The sequence below is a fragment of the Corapipo altera genome, unplaced genomic scaffold (assembly GCF_003945725.1).
Source record: "Corapipo altera isolate COAL_440 unplaced genomic scaffold, ASM394572v1 2b, whole genome shotgun sequence".
In the NCBI taxonomy this organism is placed as follows: Eukaryota; Metazoa; Chordata; class Aves; order Passeriformes; family Pipridae; genus Corapipo; species Corapipo altera.
In genome coordinates this window covers 7,769,638-7,784,942 of record NW_020884874.1, presented here as the reverse complement: position 1 = coordinate 7,784,942, position 15,305 = coordinate 7,769,638, and the positions used below count along the sequence as shown (strand labels likewise).

Genomic DNA, 15,305 nt, shown 5'->3' with positions numbered 1-15,305 from the left:
GGAAGGGGCGGTGGAAGCCCTGTACTCCCAGAGATAGCTGTGCACGCTGGCACTGCTACTGCTGAACCACCCCCAACCCCTTGTGCTTGTGTTTTCTGACAGCTGCAGGAAGCGATCAAGGCTGGAAAAGGTGTGACTTCTGCCATCGACCTCTGCCGCTGCCACGGAAACAGAGCACTGGCAGCCCTGGAGCATTTCCCTCCCTCCGAGGCCAGGGATGCCTTGGCCAACATCGTCTGCGCCGTGACCAGGTTTCCCTGACCTGCCGCTCTGAGGGGAGCGTCTCTCCCTCCACAGGTGGAAGCAACCTGGCGGGGAGACTGAGGATGCCTCACACCTCTGGTTGTCTCATCATCCCATCCCAACAGAGGAATGCATGCCAGCTGCTGCCGCCACCATCACCACCAGCAAAATTCGGGAGTGGAAAGAAAAAAGGTCACAAAAGGCTTTTGCTTGTCGTGCCAGAAGCGCACTTGAGGCTGCACCAGTAGAAATAATTAATGAGTCCCGTTTTCGTGACCTCAGCAAATGGACAGGAAATAAGTTGGTATTGATTGGGTACCGGTGGGGACGGCGCCAGGGTGGAGGCCGGTGGTTTTCCTGCCAGAGGGGAGGGATGGAAGGAGGGAGGGATGGAAGGGCGTGAAGATCCAGGTGTCACAAGAAACTCGTTTAAACCTGCCCAGAGAGAGTGAGCTGCTGAAGCTGGGAATTAACATACCCGCTTATCCAAGGAGAAGGGCAGATTGGAGGATTAATGGGGGAAAATCCTCTCTGTCTGTGTGCAGTCATGTCTCCTCACACTGTTTTTATGTATTAAAACATAAAATTACCCTGTGCCTAATGATTTTTGTATTTGAGAAACTTGCTGAGAAAATGTATCAAGCATGGTAAGTAGGAGCTTTAAAATATTTAATCAAATATTAATTTGACTCTGTTAAGGGAACTGATTGCCTGGGGTTTATACTGTGCCTGTGTAATATGTTGCTCTGGGTCAAAGAATGAGGTTTTTCCAACTCTTCTGAGGGAGGGAATATCCCTCTTTCAGATCCAGATTTTTTTTTTCTACAGTCTTACACAAAAGAATTTCCTATATTTTTGACACTCGTGTTAATTTAAGCCAAATAAATGTTAATTTGTAAGGCTAGACATCATCCTTTGGCATAAAGAAAGCAGGAATGCTTCTCTGTGAATAGTCACCGCACTGAATAAAATGCAGAAAATATTGGAGAAGTTTTGAACCTCAGTGTGTTGAATTTTCAAGTCCAATTACAGACAGCATATAAGGTGTATCAGAAGCCTGCACTTTGAGACCGTCTCTGTTTTGTACATAGGAGATGATTTTTGTGGTTTGCACACGTGCAATCTGAGAATGCCGTTGACAAGAAGGCTGAGTTTACATAAATGATCTAGATTGAGACTCAGCTACCTTTCTTCCTTCTGTGGTGTAATTACAGCCCAATCTGGAGACAGCTAGCACAGCAAACAGATTTCATTACATCCCTCACTCAAACACTAAGTGGAGTTATTTCTGTTAAAATCTCTCCTCCCTCCTTTTCTCCCTGCACTCACTCCCCCTGTCACACAGTTTGTTTGTCATAGACTGGAGTGTTGCACTCCACCCAATGCAAAATGTAAATGAAAACTCTATCCTCTAAAAGTATACTGAAAATACATCCCGCATGATGTACTCTGTGTACATTCTGCCCACATTATACCATAATATTTTATGCATAATAAGCAACCTTGAGTCACAACCTCTGTTTGGGAACAACATCCAGAAATCAGGACTTGCTTTGTTCTGGAGAATGGCTTCAACACCTGACCCCTTCTTGCTTACACTTCCTCTTTTACCTGCCCTCTCTTACCTTCATTTTCTCTCATCCCAAGACTCTGGCACTTCTCCGTGAGTTGGTGCTGTTGCCACAGCAGGAAGACTGGAGGCAGAAGAGAAGCACTGAGAAGCGTGGATTATCCCAGGCAGTTACCTGTGAAGTTCCTTGAAGTTCTGCTAACATAAAACATGCTTTAAATAAATACCTGAATTCAGAGTCATATTTCAGTTTTCTTTGTCTCTGGTTTTTACATATTACGTATAGTAAGAGCCATACATCATCTTGTCTTTGTCTTACATCTGTGTTAATTGGTTCATAATGATTTAGGGCTGCAAGAAACGTGGATATGCTGGAGATATTCTGAGTCACCTCAATTCAGTTTTGTGAAAGAAACATCAAACATACTGCAAACCCATGTACACCTGGTTTATTTTTTCATGAAAGTACAAGTTTTTATTTATAGTTGTTACCAATAAAGGAGAATAATAAAAAATTAATTACTTTCTTTTTTTGTATTTTTATCACCAGAATGTTCTGATTGCTCTTATATGATTCAACCTTAATTTAAAAAAAAATGTGAATTATCTCCTATCAATATTATTAATTAATTTTATAATTAAGATATTTATCTATAATTCTTCAGGATTTTTTGTTGTCTTGTTTCCTCCAGGTAAACTACAAGCAAACTATTATAGCCATCTGTCAAACTGAGTGAATTAGTTATTGCTGTGTACTAATATACTCCTCACACCTCATATAATTTCTGAGCAATGGTGTGATTTTGGGGCTGTTCTGGTCTTATTTTTGTCCCTTGATTCCTTTTCCCCACCAACCTCTAAAAGGTGGTCAGGGAGAGGGAGACCTGTGGTCTGAGGGGCAGCTGAGGAAGGCATTCACACCATTTACTTCAGTCAACCAGCTACTCAAGCAGACATACTTGTTGGCTGCTTCTCTGAGTTTATCTCAGGTATGGAATTGCTGGACCATTCCACTGATGCACAAAATACAGGACAAGGTCCCAACTGCTTTTTAGACCAGACTGAATTAAAAACTAGCCCAGTGTACTGGGTCTTACTGTGATGGATTTAATTTTCTTTGTAGCATCCTCTACAGTGCATGTTTTGGATATGTAGCTCAAACAGCATTGCCAGCCTGCTGATGCTTTAGCTATTGCTCAGCAGTGGTTGCACTGGCTTTTTCTGCTTCTCACTCTGACACCCAGTGAGGGGGTTGGTTGTGGGCCAGGGGCAGGGAGGGGACACAGCTGGGCCAGCTGACCTCAACTGACCTCTGAGCTAGTGTGCACCGTATAAGATCATGCTCAGCAATAAAAACTGAGGACGGGGTGTTTGGGATGTTCCAGGGGGTCTGTTGCCTGGAGGTGTTGGCACATCAGTCAACTTGTGGTGATTGCTTTGTATCACTTGTTTTTTGTTGTTTTGCTTTCATTTTTTTCCCTTTTATCTATTAAACTGTCTTTAACTCAACCCACAAATTTTCTAACTGTTGCCCTGCTCTGGATATGAGTCTGGAGACACCTCCCAATCCGTTAATGGTTATGAATTTTCAGAAGTATCTATTAAAAATGTGTCTTTTATTGGTGGCATCAATTTCAGTTTCCCACAATATTTTTGACCTTCAGGAAGGTCAAAAGCTACCTTTATTAGCTTCAAACTGCTCAAGGAACAGAAGTAGTTCAGTACAAAGCTCACTCTGTTCTGGTCTGAGAGTCTCCTTGCCCTCACCCATGCTTGCTGAGCTGAAGCACTCGCAAATACCAAAGGGAAACAGTCTACTAAAAATGCCTTAACGTTATTAAAAGCATCTCTTTTTAGTCTCCAGGTCCCCTTACCTGCTTTTAAACACTCTTTGAATGGTTTTGCACACTGAGGATTTTAGTAAAGGAGCAAGTCGCGTTCTAACCTCCATCTTCCCTCAGTTGGAAGGAGAGGAATGCTGCTCGCTGTTCCTCTGTGCTGGGCACAGAGGGCAGGATGTGCCAAATCTTAACTTGGTTAGATATGCTTAACACAGATGTGCTTCATCTCATCCCAGAAAATACCTCTATAAGGGACTTTATCCATCCTTTCACTACACAGAACTAAAATGTATAGTGCACTCCACTGTGGGGGGTAGTGAGTGAGCAGCTGTGAGATGCTTAGCTGCCAGCCACCACAGTCCTTTTTGGTACCCAGGATGGAACACGTAGGGCTCACAAGATAATGACATTTGACTGGAATGTGCTAGAGGGAACTTAATGTACTTGTTTAGCTATTGCTGGTCATGATGTTGACTTACTCATTTTCAATGCAAGTTTATTTGTTTCCGTACCCACTCCTTGTCATGCTCAAGAGTGAGCTTGACAACTCGAGAGCTTGTTGAAGACTGGTTTTGTCCTCTGCAGTTTGCTATGCTGTGTGGCACTTGGTTCTGTTTTGCCTTGGAGAACTGATAAAAGCACTGGCCCTGAGCCTAATCTGATATTTGGGCTCTGCATTGCTGCTGTCCCAGTACTTTGGGAACCATCTCATGGAGATAATTAACAATTACACCTTTTCTCTCTTTTTATCTGAGAGACAGTTTGTGGAGAAAACAAAGAATGGCACCCTCCCCTTCACCTCCTACAGGATAGTTGTTTTCCACCTTGTTGCAAGGACTCTCCAGTATTTTGAGCACCCCTGGGTAATCAGAATGCTCACATCAGTGTGCCTCAAGAATCTGTATCCAGCTTTTCGTAGGATTAACTGAATATTTAGGAGTGTCCTGAGGCCATGTAGTTGTGGGTGGCAAGGTATCTAGATCACTTTTTCCCTCCGACGATGTAGGACTTGACCCCCAAACAAGTGCAGGATCCTGATAACATGACAGAACATTTGAAAAAAGGACGCCCTGGCTAGCTAAAGAGACACAGCTTCTCACACTGTGCTGGGCCTGGCCTAAGCCTGCCAAGAACTGTTCAGCACCCTTAGAGGGGAAAGGCGGTCTCTGTGTCTGAAGACATACAAACAGGCACCATAGTTGAGCCAGAGACCCAACTCTCAACTGTATCAGTTGCCCCTGTAGTCAAGAAGAAACAATGGAGGCAGAAGTCAGTTTGTTCAGTCAGGAAGGAAGCTTCTCCCAAGAGGGAGCAGGAGGAGGATTGGAGAGGCAGACAGCTCTGCAGCAGAACAGTCACAAGAACAGGAGGAAAAGGAGAAATCATGAACAAGCCAGAAATCACCAGCTCCTTATCCCTGAGTTAGCTTCAAGATACACACAAAGATTATAGCCATCAGCCTGGTGAGCTCATTACCAGCTGGCTGCTGCAATGCTGGGATACTGTAGCCAACAGTCAGAAATTGGAGAGCAAGGAGGCCCAGCAGCTGGGATCTCTCACAAAGGATTGTGGCATCAACAAAGGGATTGTACAAGGAGCAAAAAGCAGCCTCTGGAGACAGCTGCTGTTGAGCTCCAAGGAAAAGTATCCCCTCGAGGAAGACCTTATAAACTCTTGAGGCAAGAGTGGACAACTACTGAGTGGTTTCCAGTGTCTGAGGGAATTAGTGGCAGAGGTGATCTGCAGCAGCCTGAACAACAACCAGGCATCGAAAGACCCAGATGAAGTCCCATGCCTATGGTCCATACAGTGGAAGTTTGTATGGAGCACCCTGGTGCTAATGACTTGGCCAGACATCTCTCTTCCACCCCAACCCTGCAGGTCTATGTCTTGGCTGGGGAGAGACTGTCCCAACAGTTCCAGCTATTCAAAGACAGTATGTCTTCCTCCTTGTCCGTGCCAGCCATCATCTAGGCTAACAGGTGAGCTTTCTCTGCTCAAGGGGGAGGCTACCATGTGCACATTTATGTGCCACCCTCTGGTTCTGTCTGCATGACCATGAGAACATGAGGAATTGGGATGCCTCAAACATGGGGTATGTGAATTGCAAGGAATAATGGTGACCAAAAAGTACCCATACAGGAAAATTACCACTCCGGTTGCTCTTGGGCAATTCCCCAGACAGTGTAGAAGGACTGATACTCCCTCTGACCCGAATGAGGAACTTCTGGTTTGCAGTTAGAAGAATCAGGTAATGAAAACACTGTCTAGGAATAGAGGGGCCCTGCCTCTGGCCAGGTGAAGGAAAGGGATTACCAGCTTTATTGGACTGCATGGATTTGATGGCCTGACTATGCTTGTCTTAATGTAACCCTGCATGTGCCTTGTCTTATTTGCAATAAAGAGTGCAGAGGTGGCCCGTATTTGACTTACTGTCAAACTTGATAGAAGTTGCTAAAAGTTTGAAAAACCCTTTTTGGTTTAATGGAAACATTAAGGAAATATTCTCTGGAGCTGCTGGGGAGTGCTTCTTGCCCCAAGCAGCGTTAAATGTGCCAGACCACCGTCCTCAGGGGTAAACCTCCTGGTGAGGTCTCTCTGTGGCTTTTTCTTCTGAGCAGATAGTGTTTGAATTTTCATCAACGCAAAAGGGTAACTCAGGCAACTGTGCCATGCTGCAGATTTGCCAAGGAAGTAGCTTCTGGGTCAGATGACTAGCTGTCGCTGCTCTTATCAGCTGCTTCAATCTCTCAGAAGAGTAAGGCCTCAAACTTTTTTTTATTCTTTGTAGTCTTCAAAGTACTTTTACCTGCGCAGCATCTTACAGAAAATAAAGAGCTAAAGCTTTTCAGTATCTCAAGGCAGTTCAAAGGAAAGAATATTTCCAGTTGTGGAAGTCATCTATTCTGACGGTCTTTGCATTAAATTATCTTCTTTTTTTCCCTTTCAGAAATCAATCCCTAAAATGCATTAATTATTTACATAATTGGCATTCACGTGTTTCTCTTTTAAACTAAGCCTGTTTTTCTAAAGCTAAGAGAAAGTAGCCATTAGACTAAGATTCTGATAGCAAATGCCTTTAAAATAACCAAAAAGATAAAGTACTAAGCTTGCTTTGAGTGGTGAAGGGCAGAAAAGGGTGACGAACAAGTTGGCAATCGATCCACCAAAGCCTCATGCAATCACCTTTGTCCACCTTTTCATGCATTTGCACTTGTGCGTGACTCTGCCCGCAGCTCCCGGCGTTGCTGCCGTATTCCCAGCCCCCGACAGCAGCCAGAGAATGCTCGGGCTCCCCCCTGTGTAGGAGATTCCTTCATTGCAGTGCATGAAGTTGACTTTAATTCATGCTTATTTGCAAAATGCTTTTGTCAGCGTGCATCTCCTGAGGAAAGGCAACCCTTTTCTTCAAAATAGAAATAGCAACAAGACAACTTACTAATCTGGGAAGCAGTGTTCTACAGACTTCACATGGTGAAATTGCAAGTTTATCTGCAGGAGAAAGGACCAAATGTATCATACAAGAACACTGCTCTTGGCTAATAGTGACAGGCAGGTGTCCCACTGATAATTAAAACAATAGTTCTCAGATTTGTCTGGTTGTTAAGAAATTTATATATAAAATTCCATTTGAGGCATATTTTATATTACTGTATGGGAGAATTGCAATTTTGCAGTGACATTATAAAAAATCTTGCTTTGAAATTTTCTTTTTTACCCTACGCCACTACTCCACTTTTTCTTCCTCCCTTCATCCCTTCCCCCAAATATCAAAGACTGAAAATACTCTGCTTTATTATTAGAGCAGTGGTCAACATTTTTAAAGTCCTATATAAAAGTAAGTATTTTACTTGCAAAAAACCCCAATATCTTAAAACTAGAATTTTTTATGCCTTCAGTGTTTACAGCAAATGACTTGTTTCAACTGCAAGGTTCAAAATTTAGCATTTATTAAATGTCAAATTATAAAAATTAAATGTTACACAGAAGTAATTAGAAAAATCTAAAACAAGTACCAATAGATTAGATTAGATTAGGGGTATTTTTTCATACAGAAAAAATATAAACACTCATTTTAAAAGGCTTTACTCTCTGCAGATGAGCATGACGCTTATCCGAAACACAGCGTGGTTAGGAAATTAGCCATTTTTCCCTCTTTGCTAGTTTTGATGAAAGCTCTCCAAGTTGCACATTGTGTCTGAACATTTCTTCATTCATAGCATGTGCCCATCGAAAACTGTTTTCTGTTTGCTGCATTTCAGCTGTACTATTTTTAAGCTGTTTGAACAATGCTACTAGAGGCTGTAAAGGGTGTGTGTTTCATATGCAAATCATTGGCAATAATTTTCTACAATTACACTTAGTTGCTTGCATCATTATTTTCATAAAAAATGGGTTTAGCAGGAGAACATTACAGAATAAGTGTCTATATTAGTAAGATTTATTTTTAATCAAACAATTCTGTTGCTTTTGTCAACCTATGGAAGTTAATATGGTAACATTTTATATTGAAATATATAAAAACTATGAATGTCCCTACCTCTGCTCACATGTTGTATGCCTACAAGAAATATACATGGCTTTTATTTGTAATATGCTAAGATATCTCTGCAGAAAAATAAACAGGGTTTAAACATATCTCTTAAAGACGACTGGTGCTGCTAAAAATGGTCACATTACTAATGATTGGAAGTATTTCTTACATAAACTTTCATGAAAAGTAATTGCTTTCAATCACATTCTATTGTAGTAATAACCACTAAGGAGGTGGGTTTTCTCTGTTCTTGTAAACCCAGGTCTCCAAACCTACAGTTCTCATTAAAAATTCAGCTCAGACTAAATTTTCACCATTTTCAAAGGGAAATTTCTGTTGGATAAAATGCCTTTTAAATTCAGGGTTATTCTCAAAGTAATCACTGTAGGGTATGACTGGGTTATGCTAGATGGGTTATAACTGGATGGATTAAGGCATCTGGTAGCCACGAGCCAGAGATCTATGTTAATGCAAATTCAGAAGGGAAGTTTGCCATCCACCCAAAGAACAAGGAGTAGCTTCCCAACAGGAGTGAGGGCAAAAATCGAGAAGGGAGGATTGCTGGCTGCTTCTAAGACAGTGACTTTTTTGTGAAAAGGATTATATAATACCCTGACCATGACAGAAGCAGCTGGGACTCAAAAAACCTAGAAAGGCTGTTTCAGTTTCAGAACCTGAAACGAAGAGGATTCCTACAGTCCAAATATTGCTACTTCCAGTCAGACAGCTGAATTCTCAAAGAAACCTACTTTTCTACATTGCTTCACAGATTATCTTGTTTTCTAGTATTTTTGCAAACAATTGAACTTACATATCTTAATGAGGTATGAGACTATGCAACAGGTCCAAAATATTCATTATATAATGGGCAAGATATGGAATTGAGTGTTAAGCACACAAAGCAGAGTGTGCTGTTTGCTCTTGATTGGGAGATATGGACCTCTTTGAGAGAAAGGACTTTCCAGGCTGTATTTACTTCTTTTGGATGTAAAACAGAACTTGGCAAACAGACCTTTATGGGATAAATGCTTGATGGTTCAGAGTCAGTTATGGTGTTGATAATAGGATGACTGTGCATTAAGTGAGCATTACTCTTTTTAAATGCAAAGCTGTGAAATAGCTACAATGGCACAGTTCTTGGCTGAACTAACTTAAAGAGAACTGCGATTTCATTGCCAAGAGATTAAAAGAGGCTTATGCTTCCAAGAGCGAAGTTTCTCAGATTTGTCAGTTTTTAAACAGTTATGGATGCAGCTGATGTCTAAGTAAACTGCTGCAGCACAGAAGGATAATTTAGGTTGCGCACTGGGTTAAGTTACTCTATTCTTGAAGCTCCTTTACATTTCTGTTCTACTCCATCTTCCACTGCAGTTTTGATCTGATTTTTTTTTAAGCTTTTATATCAAATTCTTCTTCCTTTGGTACTCAACTGTTACATATCTACTGTCTTGCCAGTATACTCTGGTGCTACTTCAGGCTAGAAAAGTGTTTTCTTATAATGAATGTTCATTTTTTTGAAACTTTGTGAGCTTAACTCTTAATATTTCTAATCTGCATACACTTGGAGATGAATCAGCTTGTTTTTGGATTCTCTATTTTGATATCCTTGATTCAGCAAGCAACACAATTATGATACTTCTTGCCCATCTCCCTGAAGTCTAGCTAAACAGCAATTTTGAAGTTTCCAATCATTGTACCTACAAACAAGAAGCAGTGTTGCAATAAAATAATAAAAAAAAAAGGTATCATGTAACAATTCTGTTTCTCGAGAAAAAACAAAAGCAATTATATTAACTGGCACTCCAAATCAGGGTTTCACAACTAATGTAGTATGTTGCTGGCAGAACCCTCCAACACTGCTTGCAGCCATAGGAAGTTTAAAAATATAAATGAAGTTCAGGTGTCTGCCACTGCTCATTTCTGCCTGGGTTACAGCAATGTATGGATATTGCCCGCAGCATGTTACTTGTTCAGTATTGTTGCCTGTGGGCCAACAGAGGTTCCAGATATTCCTGTGCAATGTGTCCATACATGTCCTTTCAGTCTGACTGGCAGTGAAGAGCACGAAGGTATGCAAATTTTGTTATCAAGTTACCTTATTTGCCATTAAATATTTCGGGTTTTATAAACTTGGAATTGTAGAATGCATTTTGCTGCAAATCAGATGAGTTAATTGGACTGGTTTTTTTTAATGGTTCCTTTCAGACCCTTTTAATTTTAATCTAAGGCAGAAGATTTCGGAACCTGCACATCCTTCCCCCCCCCCCCCCCCCCAACATATTCAGTCTCTTTGAAGTTTATTTATATCAAATACACACCTAAATAATTTAGAGTGAATTCCAAGCTGCCTAATTTAAGTACCTGCCCGATTTCTGTGAGCCAGTGCCTGATCCCTGACACCACACACACGGTTGGTGTTTGGAGTCCAGCTGGACACCTGCCGCGGGGCAGGGGCCAGCCTCCCTGACGTTCCTCTAGAGGGCAATCCAGCCCATTCCATCCGGCCCATTTGAGCCCAAGCCAGTCCGCAGGAACCCACAGTAAACAGGAGGCACTCAGATTAAGAAATTGCTCTGTATTCCCAGAAAACAGCTGCTGGGCTCTGGGCTGCCTTGCAAGAGGGGGCACCCACCCCACCTGCTACAAACACAGCAACACAGTGGCTAGCAGGCAGAAAGAAGTCTGATTACCAGTGGGGGCTTGTCCTTCTGGCCAGGGGGCTTGTTTTCCCATTAGGGTCTTAAACTGTATATAAGGTTTCAAGGAACTTGCTCTGTACACCACTGTTTCTCATCTGCTTTCCTTCCGGACTCTGTGACTCTTGTGTTTGGCTGCAAGGTGGCCTAGTTTCAAGACGTGGTGGAGAAAAGTGATAGACGATGTACTGGTACCATAGCAATACTTTTTACAGAATGAAACTGCCAAAATTAGTTGCTGCTGAAAGTGCTTTCGACATCTCATGCCACATCTCTGCCTACTGAGTGCTGTAGGCTATTGCAAGAATTTACAAGAAAGAAGCCTTGCTGAAGGATTTTAGTTGGATTCTTGCTTATCCCAAACGTTTGCAGCACAGGAAGCAAAAAGGCTTCTAAATTAGAGTTATACTTCTGCTCCTTGTCGTCGTACCAACTCTCAGCATACTGAGCTGCTCTGACTCCCAGCTCAGAGCCTGCCACAGGGTCAAGCACTGCCAGCCACCTTGGTTCCTCACCCCTGCCCAGGGGAATCTCTAGCTGACCAGATCTTTTGAACTAACTCAGATAGGGCATCCTCCGGGGGAGGGCCTGGCACCTTAGAGTGCATAAAAGTCTAAGGAGCTGCCCATAGTCCACCCTTACAGAACTCCATACAACTGCAAACAGGGCTTTCAGCTCGCCAGGGGTTCTGAGCACATCTGTGTTGGTGGCATGGCTGAAATTTAGTTGCAATTTGGTCAAGTCACCAATGGCCCTTTGTACTGGAGAGCAGGGGTGATTTTTTTACTAAGGAGTTCTCTTGCTAGAGCACCACAACTCCCCTCCCTGGTGACCTGAAACTTTTCAGAGATTGCCGTAGTGTCACAGAGTGGCTTTTGAGCCACAGGCACGAAGTGGGGGGAAAATGAACATTTGAATAAATGACGTGTGTAGCACAAGTTCAGATGGTGAAAAAAAATGGGACTTGTCTAGCTGAGAAGCCAATCTAAGCTTGCTACCTGCATTGCCTGGAGACAACTTGACTCGCTCCCTTTCCATTAAATACTGTTATTGCAACAATATGCTCGTGCTTCTTTATGCTTAGCTGAGGCCCTTCAGGTCTCCTCCTGGGCTTGGGTCCCTAGTAGCTACAGTGCCTCAGGCCAGCACTATAGAGCAGAAATGAGGTGGAGTTCAAACTGGCAAGTGTTTTCTCAAGGGCTCTGAAATTGAGTTTGGGATTCCACGGGCTTGCTCTTGCCTTATGGTTGCCTTTCCTTAATCCCACTAAGCAAAGCATTCAAGTAAAATCCAGCTGAGATCTAGCACTACTTAGCAGCTGGGACAGGTGTTAAAACATGGTACCCTTTAAGAAAACCTTCAGTTAGCTTTACAATTAAGGGAGAGGGCAAACCATACTGTAAACTTAAGTCTTCATAGTGCTAACAGACTCAGAAAAGTTAGCTGGATGTGCTCTTATCTCCAAAGAGAGAAGGAACCGGTAACTGCAGACCACTTGTCTTGTTAATAAAATGTATCCTTCGTTCAGTGGTTCTTAGGAGTTAAAATGCTGGTATTTCCTGCTTTTAAGGGCTCCTTTTAACAGCTGTCTATCAATGACAATAATAAAAAGCACAGTCAAACTATTATCTGTTAGGATTATTCATGGAATATGACACTGTAAACACACCAAAAGTCCCAGATGCTAAATTTAGAAGAGTGACATAAGTGGAAGAACAAAATTTTAGAGACCTGCTTCTAAAGAAAGCGACAAAAATCTGAAATGGTTTATATTTTTATATAAAAATTTTTTATATTGCATCACTCTTTGTATTGCTCAATTCTAAGGAAACAGCAAGTGTCTAGGAAAGTGCTGAGTTATGGGGCAGAAGATTTATCTGAGATTTTTTTCCAGTTATTTCTCAGTTGACTTACATGGTTTTGTATTTGCTTTTAATTTAAAAAAAGCATCAGAGATAACAAACAGAAGATTTATTTATCTGGTACATTCACAGCAGTACTCAGAGGCCATGTGTTCTACCTTCACATTTACTTGCCACTTGCCTGGTGTGTACTTACCTTGTAACTTCTGTTGGATACATCCTTCATGCTGGATGCAATCCATCACCCTTCATAGAAGCTTATTTTATATTAAACACCTTTTATACACATCTTTAGACTTAACTTCTGTCACTCTAGTGGAAAAAAAATAGTAAAGCAATTACAATATAATCAGAGCACTTGGCTGTGTATTTTCGTTAACAGCAAAATTAATCTATTTATTAGGAACAGCAGCACTGGCTGAGTTCATTTTGCAAGTAAAACATTTCATGCCAAGCTGCCAAGTTCCAGAGGTATGTTACATATAGCCAAAAAATGTAATCGCCATAACTGGCCATAGGTTACAAAACCAGATTTCGCTCTCTCACATTTTTTTTTATTTTTCTAATCTGTGGGAAATGGTTTGGTTTTCTACAAGCTGTTAAGTAGAAAGGGAACGTATAATTTGGCAGGCTAATGTAATGTCTTTTGCGCTCCTGTCAATTTCAGGGAAGATAAAATCTACAAGGATACTTAATTAAAAAAGAATGCGATGTCTGTTTTATAAATCACTGCTGCCATCTGCCCCCCAAACGCGGAGCATGGAAACGGTCTCGTGTTAAACTGGCGTGGGAAAAAGCTTGGATGTGAATTAAACCAACTTACTTTTTCTTTTTTTTTTTTTTTTTTTAAGTACAGGCTTAAGCCTAAAGCGGCACCAGACACCGGCCCTTCCTACTTGGCGATAAGTAGAGAAACCCTCGTTAAGGTCACACAAAGGCAGGCGGGCAGAGCTCCCACGGGTGCCGCCAGCTCCGGGCAGCGCTGGCAGCTCCAGGGGCTGCAGCCTCCCGGTCCGGGCAGGGGCTGCGTGCGGGTGTCACGGCCCGTGTGTGAGTGGGACCCTCGGCGCGTCCCCCCAGCTCCGCCTGCGGGGCTGCCCCGGGGTGACCCGCGGACAGCCGGCATGGGGACGGATGTAGGGGATCCACACCGGTGCGCCCGCAGCCGGGGGCTTGGGAAGCGCCGTGCGGTCCCTCCGCCGGCCCGACCGGAGCCTGGTGCTGCCTGTGGATGACGCGGATCCCCCCGCTCCTGCCCCAGCCCGGCGGTGGCGGGACGCGCGTGGGTGTGTGGGTGTTCCGGGGGCGCGCGGGCGGTGCGAGTCCGCGTGCCCGCGCGCGGCCACGTGCTCGCCGCCACCTCCCGTCACCTGCCGTGGGCACGCGGCCTCGCGTCTCCCCCGCACGCGCACGTGCGCGGCCCACCGCCGGACTCTGCGCCCGCCGCGTCCACGCGACACCGCGCGGTGCCGCCCGGCACCGCGAGCCGGGTGGAAAGCGGGGGAAGCGCGCGCTTTCCACGCGGCGGCGGGGAGCGCGCCCCGTCCCTGCCGGTCCCCGCGTCCGGTCCCGGTTCCGTCACGCGGGGCCGTGTCTCCGAGCGGTGGCGGCCCCACGTGCGGGCGAGGGGGCACGGGAAGGGCGTGTCGCGGAGCGGCCGCGCGGCGCCCCCCCAGCGGCGGGGGCTCTGCCTGCGCGGCGCCGAGTGGGCGGTGGGGCGCGCGCGGCGCGGGGGCGTGCGAGGACTCCAGTGGGAACCGCGCGCGTTCCCAGTGGCAGCGCCGGGGAGGGCGGGGGGTGGGGAGCAAGGGGAGGGGGGAGGAGCGGGCCGCTCTCCCCCCTCCCTCCCCTCCCACCCCTGCCCCTGCCCCGGGGCGGCGGGTGGCGCTGGCCGCGGCGGGTCGGGGCTCGGTGTCCTTGTGCGGAAATGACACACGGTCCCGTCACGTCACGCGAGAGCGCAGCGCGCGGACCCTCGCACACAAAGAGCGGGGGGGAAGCGCGGGCACCAGCGGCGGCCGCTCCAGCCGCCCCCGCCGCCCCGGGGCTCCCGTGGCCCCGCGCAGAGCCAAGGTAGGTCCCGCTGCCGCTGCTGGCGGGGACGGGCGCCGCTCCACGCACCCCACGGCGAGCGGGGAGCGCCGCCCCGGCGGGTGGGGGAGGACCGGGGGGGGGGGGGGCCGGGCGGGGGGGGGGCGCGGGAGGCGCGGGGCCGGCCCCTCCCCCCGGCCGCCCGCGGGCCGGGGCCGCGCTGCCGGGGCGGACGGGCGGGGGGCTCTTTGTTCGCAGCTGCGATCGGCGGCGGCGCGAGTCGCGCGCGCCCGGCCCGGGTGCCTCCATCTGCGGGGCTGGGGAGGGGGATGACGGGGAGCGGGGAGCAGAGTGGAACGGTCACGGCGCCGTCACCTCCAGCCTCACCTTATCCCGTTCCCCCCGCCCCCCCCTCCGCTCGCCGGCCACATAGATCCGCCCGGGCAGGGTTCGGACCGGAAGCACCAACCGCCGCCGTCGCCGCCTCGGGCTCGTGGGTCTGACCGCGGAAGCGGCCGCGGCCGCGCC

At 45.9% G+C, this 15,305-nt stretch overlaps 2 protein-coding genes and 1 long non-coding RNA gene across 3 annotated transcripts in view; 2 read left to right on the top strand and 1 right to left on the bottom strand.

The window, feature by feature from the left end:
- PDSS2 (decaprenyl diphosphate synthase subunit 2) overlaps positions 1 to 2,332 on the top strand; it is a 120,172-nt gene extending 117,840 nt beyond the window's left edge. The window contains exon 8 of the mRNA XM_027634198.1: positions 103 to 2,332. Within this exon, the coding sequence (XP_027489999.1) occupies positions 103 to 261 (159 nt within the window). The 3' untranslated portion in view covers positions 262 to 2,332. The remainder of the gene's footprint in view (positions 1 to 102) is intronic.
- A 4,795-nt stretch (positions 2,333 to 7,127) lies between these two features.
- LOC113942976 lies at positions 7,128 to 15,237 on the bottom strand. Its single transcript, XR_003526135.1, has 3 exons — positions 15,165 to 15,237; positions 12,943 to 13,058; positions 7,128 to 9,885 (listed from the first exon to the last, which is right to left on the bottom strand). It is a non-coding gene; the product is annotated as an uncharacterized LOC113942976 (long non-coding RNA).
- BEND3 (BEN domain containing 3) overlaps positions 14,570 to 15,305 on the top strand; it is a 19,680-nt gene continuing 18,944 nt past the window's right edge. Inside the window, exon 1 of the mRNA XM_027634193.1 lies at positions 14,570 to 14,819. The gene's annotated coding sequence lies outside the window, so the exon portion shown is untranslated. The remainder of the gene's footprint in view (positions 14,820 to 15,305) is intronic.